This window comes from Penaeus vannamei, unplaced genomic scaffold, assembly GCF_042767895.1.
Source record: "Penaeus vannamei isolate JL-2024 unplaced genomic scaffold, ASM4276789v1 unanchor804, whole genome shotgun sequence".
Lineage (NCBI taxonomy): Eukaryota > Metazoa > Arthropoda > Malacostraca > Decapoda > Penaeidae > Penaeus > Penaeus vannamei.
Genome location: NW_027213808.1, coordinates 4,205 through 12,500, shown reverse-complemented (window position 1 = coordinate 12,500; position 8,296 = coordinate 4,205). Strand labels below are relative to the sequence as shown.

Genomic DNA, 8,296 nt, shown 5'->3' with positions numbered 1-8,296 from the left:
TTCACGGGATAGAAATATGAAATTACCTACAGACAAAACTATATAAATAGATAAAAAGGAAGAGGCAAACACTGACGAGAAGATAGAAAAGGAAGAAACTTGGGAAATGACAAAACAATAACAAAATGAAAAGGAAAACAGCCACAGTAAAAAAATGTTTTTTTCTTATTGTGACTGGTTTTCTTTTCATTTTTGTGTACACGTTATTGTGCTGTGTTCAGTGACGAGGTTACGCGTCAGATGCCCTTCATAGCAGTGAAAAAGATGAGAGAGACGGGGAAAGAAGGTGGAAATCTTCCTATATCTTCATATATCTATCTCTCTGTCTATGTATATGTATTTGTATACGTATCTGTTTATTCGTATAAATATATGTGTATATATAGATGAATATATAAGCTGAAAAGAGAGAGATAAGCAGAGAAGAAAAATACAGAGACGGAAGGACAGATAGTTAGAAAGATGGATAGAGATATATAGATAAAGAGAGAGACAGACAAACAGACAAAGACAGAAAGAGAGACAAACAAAAACAGAGACAAGCCAGACAAAGAAAGAAGGAGATGAAAAGAGAAAAGAAAAAAGAAAGAAAGAGGAGATAATAAAATAGCACGAGAAAGAGAGAAACACATACATAGATAGAGAGATGAAAAGAGAAAAGAAAAAAGAAAAGAAAGAGGAGACAATAAGAGCACGAAAAATGGAGAAACAGAGAGAGAGAGAGAGAGAGTCTAAAGCCCCCAGGTCAGGAAGGACGAAAGGCCCTGAAAAGGTCAACCCCATCGCAAGAATGACTCGCCAAAGGCCTTTCGCGCAGCCAAAAGGTCATGACCAAGAGAAAGACTCGTTTTAGGACACCTTGGCAATTCAGATCCGAAAGGTCATGTCATTAGCTGCCTTTTGGAGGTTATTACTTGACCTGGATCTATTTCGCATTTATTTATTTATTTTTCTGTTTTATAAATCTTTTATAGATTCTCCTGTTTACACTGTCTTAGGTCAAAGGTCTTGTGGTTTGTCTGGGTCACGGGAGCAGAGATGGGCGAGAAAAGGTCATTTGTTTTGCAGGATGGAAGAACTTTAAGGGAGGTTAAAGGGGATCTTCGTATATATATATTTGTGCTTCTTTAGTTGGGTAATGCATGTACACACACACACACACACACACACACACACACACACACACACACACACACACACACACACACACACACACACATATATATATATATATGCATACTTATTTACTTATCTATTGACCGCTATCATTTTTTTCTTTAGTGGTACGATAACGCAATTCATGTTTTTTTTCTGTATTCGTTGTATATGTATCTTATTTTATTTTCGCCATTTAGATCTACATCGGTTTTGAAAAGAAAAAAAAGAGACAATAAAAAGGACAAGATACAAACTTTCCCCTTTCCAAAACAGTCACAGACCCCCTTCCATCTAAAAAAAAAAAAAAAAAAAAAAAAGAAAAAAAAAAAAAAAAAAAAAAAAGAAATTCCACAAGCGGAGATCCTCGCCCCTAACCCCCCTACCCCCCCCCTACCCCCTTCCTCCCGCGACCGCCATCTCGCAAAGACCAAAACCAAGCCGGTGTTTGTCTAAGAAAACCGGAAGTTCGAAGTAATTCAAGAAACTCTGTTGACAAAGGCTCCTCCAGGCGAGTCGCTGATCGAGGCCGTAAGTCCGTGTATCCTTTTCCCCGAAGAAACGGTCCTTCGATTCTTGTCCCGAAGGCCGAAGGGCGACCGTGGCTGCCGACGGGAGAGGCGGGTGGGGGGGGGGGGTTGCTCCTTGGCGTAGAATTGCCATGGCTCTCTCTTGGACTCTAGAGGTAGTGTGGTTCTTCTAGAAGTTGAATTTGTCTCTTCTTGTTTTCTATTGCTTTCTTTTCTTTTACATCCATTCTTACTGTATTTATTCGTGATACTTTATTTTTTGTTCTTTCTTTGATTTTATTTATTTTATTTTTCTGAAATTTCTGTTCTTTCTCATTTTCTTTCGTTAATTCAATTTTTTTCTCATTCTCCTTTTTAAATTTCTGTTCTTTTTCTTTTATATTATTATTTTATTCTATCTCAGTGTTTTTCTATAATTCTATTTCGTTTTTTTCTTTCATATTTCTATATTTTCTTATAAGCTTCTTTTGCTCATTTTCCCCTTTTATTTTCCATCCTTTCCTTCTCTTTTCCTGCCAAGCGCCCAGGGCAGCTTTATCGCAGGGAAGGGTGAAATTTGCTTGTCTTGACTGCTTAAAGGCATAACATTGCTTTAAAGAGACACTTTCTCTTGCTTTTATGCGTCCACTTACTCCCCACTGAAGAGTTCCCTTGCCATCAGGAACGGCTGAACTATTGCTGACTTGTCTTGTATACTCCGTTTCTATCGCTCTTTTGACTTATTGGTATTCTCTGTATGTCGTTTCCTTGTTAGAGGTATGATGTTTCTTATTGTTGTTGTTGGTTTATCGGAAATATATTTTCGTTCCCAGTTGATTAGTGAAAGAACGTAGATCTATTAACATCCAGAGATGGACATATAAAATAATAACGAAAATTTAACACATAAATGCACAGCACACATTCCTGCACATTAATAAAAAACACACAAATACACACAAACAAACACATACACATGAACGTGCACGCATACACAAACATAAAATTCATCAGAACCTGCAGACGCCGACCCTGCTCCCTAAATAAAAAGAAAATAAGAAAAGAAAAGGGGAATTTTGGAGCAAAACAACACCAAAAACGGCAACACAGAATCACGTGACAGATGATACGGGTATAAAGTCACTTAATTGCTTAATTACAGAAGGAGAGGGAGGGAAGGAGGGGGGGGGGTTCTCTTCCTTGTCTGGGATCTTGGCGAAAAATATCTTTTACTAAATATAGACTTTTGATTTGTGTTTCCTTGGGCCTATTGTGTTGCTTCTTGGTGTTTTACGTAGCTTAAATGGTATGTTTGTTTTGTTAGTGCTGTTGTGAAAAGGAGGATTGTTTTAATGATGTTGATTTTGATAGCGATAATGTGGTAATTAATCTTTATTAGTGATGATTATCGTTGCAATCGTCATCATTACTGTCATTATCAATGCGATTATCATTAGGGTATTACCATCGTCAACTTTCATACTATAATGTTTAGTGTTTTATCATTGTCATTATCATTGTTATTTTCTAGAATAGCTATAACCATGATAACTATTGTCAGTTTTGCTGTTGTTATACAACTATTATCATCCATTTTTTAAAAATGATTATAGCCATAAAAACTATTATCAGTTTTACTGTTGCTGTATAATCATTATCGCCATTATTATCATTATTATTATAATTATCGTACTCATCATCTCTACCGTCTTTATAGTAATATAATGTAATATGCTCAAGAAAATGCTACCATTATTACTGTTTCATCATCACATAATCGTCATTAGAGATATTATCACAAATGGCACTCATAAAGCTTCTGGAATTTGGCCATACGACCTGCACTATTTCTCACCTCCAACGTCTCCCGAATGTTAGCCGCAAATCCACAACATTCTGTTTCATTCCTCTGTATGTGTGTATATTTCTTTGTGTGTGTAATCGCTTGTTTACGTAAATGAATATACGTGCATGTGCATCTCGATACATCATCGTTGCCGATCTCATTCTTAATTTTGTTACTCTATCTATCACCTTCTTGTATTGTTATATTCAGTTCCTTTGTCTCTTTTGCTAACGGTATTCACTGACGCCAAGCGCCATTGCTGTCCTGCCTCTCTCCAGTGAGTCGCGTTCCGTTCCTCTATTCAAAATCATTCTAGTTAAAATGCGTTCCTTGCATAATGCCGCTCCGTTGGGTTGTTAATGCTCTTTCCATGTGTAATAATCAGTCTAACATTATTTTGTTTTCTGCATAGCCGTTTATTGACAAATACCATTCGTTCTACTTTTCGAAATATGTTCCGTTCCACTGTTCACATTGTGTGTTTCTGTTCTGTCGTTTCATTCCCCGTTCCTTTGTATATTGCGATCTTTTGCGGCCAGTGCTGATTCCTCATCTTCCGTGTGTCATGCGAAATAAGCATGTTCTTAAATAGGACATTGATTGCAAATGCAGTTCTTTTGACAAGCGGGTTCTCCTGTTCCAGATGATATTTTTATGTCTGATGTATTCTCGTCTCGCACGCCGTTCCGTTTTCTGTCGTGTCCCCAATACATATGTCGTTTCTATCGCGTTCCACCGTTCCAGAAATTGTGTTTTGCCGTTCCTTTGTTTATCGTGGTCCTTCGTTTCATACGCTGTATCTTGTCGCTCCGTCATTCCTTGTCGTCCCTTCGTTCCTCATTGTCTTTCCATCGTTCTTCATCATTGTCGTTCCCCGCTGCCGTTCCTTATTGTCCTTTCGTCCTTTGCTGTCGTTCTGTACTGTCGGCATTCCGTCGTTTCCCACAGCCATTCCTAGTTCCGTGGTTCCTTGTCGTCCCCCATTCGTTCCGGGTCGTTCCTTGTCCTCCCCCATCGTTCCGGGTCGTTCCTTGTCGTCCCCCATCGTTCCGGGTCGATCCTTGTCGTCCCCCGTCATTCCTTGTCGTCCCCCATCGTTCCGGGTCGTTCCTTGTCGTCCCCCATCGTTCCCCGTCATTCCTTGTCGTCCCCCATCGTTCCGGGTCGTTCCTTGTCGTCCCCCATCGTTTCCCGTCATTCCTTGTCGTCCGCCATTCGTTCCGGGTCGTTCCTTGTCGTCCCCCATCGTTCCGGGTCGTTCCTTGTCGTCCCCCATCGTTTCCCGTCATTCCTTGTCGTCCGCCATTCGTTCCGGGTCGTTCCTTGTCGTCCCCCATCGTTCCGGGTCGTTCCTTGTCGTCCCCCATCGTTTCCCGTCATTCCTTGTCGTCCGCCATTCGTTCCGGGTCGTCCCTTGTCGTCCCCCATCGTTCCGGGTCGTTCCTTGTCGTCCCCCATCGTTCCGGGTCGTTCCTTGTCGTCCCCCATCGTTTCCCGTCATTCCTTGTCGTCCCCCATCGTTCCGGGTCGTTCCTTGTCGTCCCCCATCGTTCCGGGTCGTTCCTTGTCGTCCCCCATCGTTTCCCGTCACTCCTTGTCGTCCGCCATTCGTTCCGGGTCGTTCCTTGTCGTCCCCCATCGTTCCGGGTCGTTCCTTGTCGTCCCCCATCGTTCCGGGTCGTTCCTTGTCGTCCCCCATCGTTTCCCGTCATTCCTTGTCGTCCCCCATCGTTCCGGGTCGTTCCTTGTCGTCCCCCATCGTTTCCCGTCGTTCCTTGTCGTCCCCCATCGTTCCGGGTCGTTCCTTGTCGTCCCCCATCGTTTCCCGTCATTCCTTGTCGTCCGCCATTCGTTCCGGGTCGTTCCTTGTCGTCCCCCGTCATTCCTTGTCGTCCCCCATCGTTCCGGGTCGTTCCTTGTCGTCCCCCATCGTTTCCCGTCATTCCTTGTCGTCCGCCATTCGTTCCGGGTCGTTCCTTGTCGTCCCCCATCGTTCCGGGTCGTTCTTTGTCGTCCCCCATCGTTTCCCGTCATTCCTTGTCGTCCGCCATTCGTTCCGGGTCGTTCCTTGTCGTCCCCCATCGTTCCGGGTCGTTCCTTGTCGTCCCCCATCGTTTCCCGTCATTCCTTGTCGTCCGCCATTCGTTCCGGGTCGTCCCTTGTCGTCCCCCATCGTTCCGGGTCGTTCCTTGTCGTCCCCCATCGTTCCGGGTCGTTCCTTGTCGTCCCCCATCGTTTCCCGTCATTCCTTGTCGTCCCCCATCGTTCCGGGTCGTTCCTTGTCGTCCCCCATCGTTCCGGGTCGTTCCTTGTCGTCCCCCATCGTTTCCCGTCACTCCTTGTCGTCCGCCATTCGTTCCGGGTCGTTCCTTGTCGTCCCCCATCGTTCCGGGTCGTTCCTTGTCGTCCCCCATCGTTCCGGGTCGTTCCTTGTCGTCCCCCATCGTTTCCCGTCATTCCTTGTCGTCCCCCATCGTTCCGGGTCGTTCCTTGTCGTCCCCCATCGTTTCCCGTCGTTCCTTGTCGTCCCCCATCGTTCCGGGTCGTTCCTTGTCGTCCCCCATCGTTTCCCGTCATTCCTTGTCGTCCGCCATTCGTTCCGGGTCGTTCCTTGTCGTCCCCCATCGTTCCGGGTCGTTCCTTGTCGTCCCCCATCGTTTCCCGTCATTCCTTGTCGTCCGCCATTCGTTCCGGGTCGTTCCTTGTCGTCCCCCATCGTTCCGGGTCGTTCCTTGTCGTCACCCATCGTTTCCCGTCATTCCTTGTCGTCCCCCATCGTTCCGGGTCGTTCCTTGTCGTCCCCCATCGTTCCCCGTCATTCCTTGTCGTCCCCCATCGTTCCGGGTCGTTCCTTGTCGTCCCCCATCGTTTCCCGTCATTCCTTGTCGTCCGCCATTCGTTCCGGGTCGTTCCTTGTCGTCCCCCATCGTTCCGGGTCGTTCCTTGTCGTCCCCCATCGTTCCCCGTCATTCTTTGTCGTCCCCCATCGTTCCGGGTCGTTCCTTGTCGTCCCCCATCGTTCCGGGTCGTTCCTTGTCGTCCCCCATCGTTCCGGGTCGTTCCTTGTCGTCCCCCATCGTTCCGGGTCGTTCCTTGTCGTCCCCCATTCGTTCCGGGTCGTTCCTTGTCGTCCCCCATCGTTCCGGGTCGTTCCTTGTCGTCCCCCATCGTTCCGGGTCGTTCCTTGTCGTCCCCCATCGTTTCCCGTCATTCCTTGTCGTCCCCCATCGTTCCGGGTCGTTCCTTGTCGTCCTCCATCGTTCCGGGTCGTTTCTTGTCGTCCCCCATCGTTCCGGGTCGTTCCTTGTCGTCCGCCATTCGTTCCGGGTCGTTCCTTGTCGTCCGCCATTCGTTCCGGGTCGTTCCTTGTCGTCCCCCATTCGTTCCGGGTCGTTCCTTGTCGTCCCCCATTCGTTCCGGGTCGTTCCTTGTCGTCCCCCATCGTTTCCCGTCATTCCTTGTCGTCCGCCATTCGTTCCGGGTCGTTCCTTGTCGTCCGCCATTCGTTCCGGGTCGTTCCTTGTCGTCCCCCATCGTTCCGGGTCGTTCCTTGTCGTCTCCCATCGTTTCCCGTCATTCCTTGTCGTCCCCCATCGTTCCGGGTCGTTCCTTGTCGTCCCCCATCGTTCCGGGTCGTTCCTTGTCGTCCCCCATTCGTTCCGGGTCGTTCCTTGTCGCCCCCCATTCGTTCCGGGTCGTTCCTTGTCGTCCGCCATTCGTTCCGGGTCGTTCCTTGTCGTCCCCCATTCGTTCCGGGTCGTTCCTTGTCGTCCGCCATTCGTTCCGGGTCGTTCCTTGTCGTCCCCCATCGTTCCGGGTCGTTCCTTGTCGTCCCCCGTCATTCCTTGTCGTCCCCCATCGTTCCGGGTCGTTCCTTGTCGTCCCCCATCGTTCCCCGTCATTCCTTGTCGTCCGCCATTCGTTCCGGGTCGTTCCTTGTCGTCCCCCATCGTTCCGGGTCGTTCCTTGTCGTCCCCCATCGTTTCCCGTCATTCCTTGTCGTCCGCCATTCGTTCCGGGTCGTTCCTTGTCGTCCCCCATCGTTCCGGGTCGTTCCTTGTCGTCCCCCATCGTTCCGGGTCGTTCCTTGTCGTCCCCCATCGTTCCGGGTCGTTCCTTGTCGTCCCCCATCGTTCCGGGTCGTTCCTTGTCGCCCCCCATTCGTTCCGGGTCGTTCCTTGTCGTCCGCCATTCGTTCCGGGTCGTTCCTTGTCGTCCGCCATTCGTTCCGGGTCGTTCCTTGTCGTCCCCCATCGTTTCCCGTCATTCCTTGTCGTCCGCCATTCGTTCCGGGTCGTTCCTTGTCGTCCCCCATCGTTCCGGGTCGTTCCTTGTCGTCCGCCATTCGTTCCGGGTCGTTCCTTGTCGCCCCCCATTCGTTCCGGGTCGTTCCTTGTCGTCCGCCATTCGTTCCGGGTCGTTCCTTGTCGTCCGCCATTCGTTCCGGGTCGTTCCTTGTCGTCCCCCATCGTTTCCCGTCATTCCTTGTCGTCCGCCATTCGTTCCGGGTCGTTCCTTGTCGTCCCCCATCGTTCCGGGTCGTTCCTTGTCGTCCCCCATCGTCCCGGGTCGTTCCTTGTCGCCCCCCATTCGTTCCGGGTCGTTCCTTGTCGTCCCCCATCGTTCCGGGTCGTTCCTTGTCGTCCGCCATTCGTTCCGGGTCGTTCCTTGTCGCCCCCCATTCGTTCCGGGTCGTTCCTTGTCGTCCCCCATTCGTTCCGGGTCGTTCCTTGTCGTCCCCCATTCGTTCCGGGTCGTTCCTTGTCGTCCCCCATCGTTCCGGGTC

At 48.6% G+C, this 8,296-nt stretch overlaps 1 protein-coding gene across 1 annotated transcript; it reads right to left on the bottom strand.

Annotated features, from left to right (window-relative positions):
* Positions 1–4,297: 4,297 nt before the first annotated feature.
* On the bottom strand, positions 4,298–4,786 carry LOC138861078 (putative carbonic anhydrase 2). The gene has a single exon (XM_070119845.1). It carries the CDS (start codon positions 4,784–4,786, stop codon positions 4,298–4,300), a length of 489 nt encoding a protein of 162 aa, XP_069975946.1.
* Between the last annotated feature and the right edge of the window lie 3,510 nt (positions 4,787–8,296).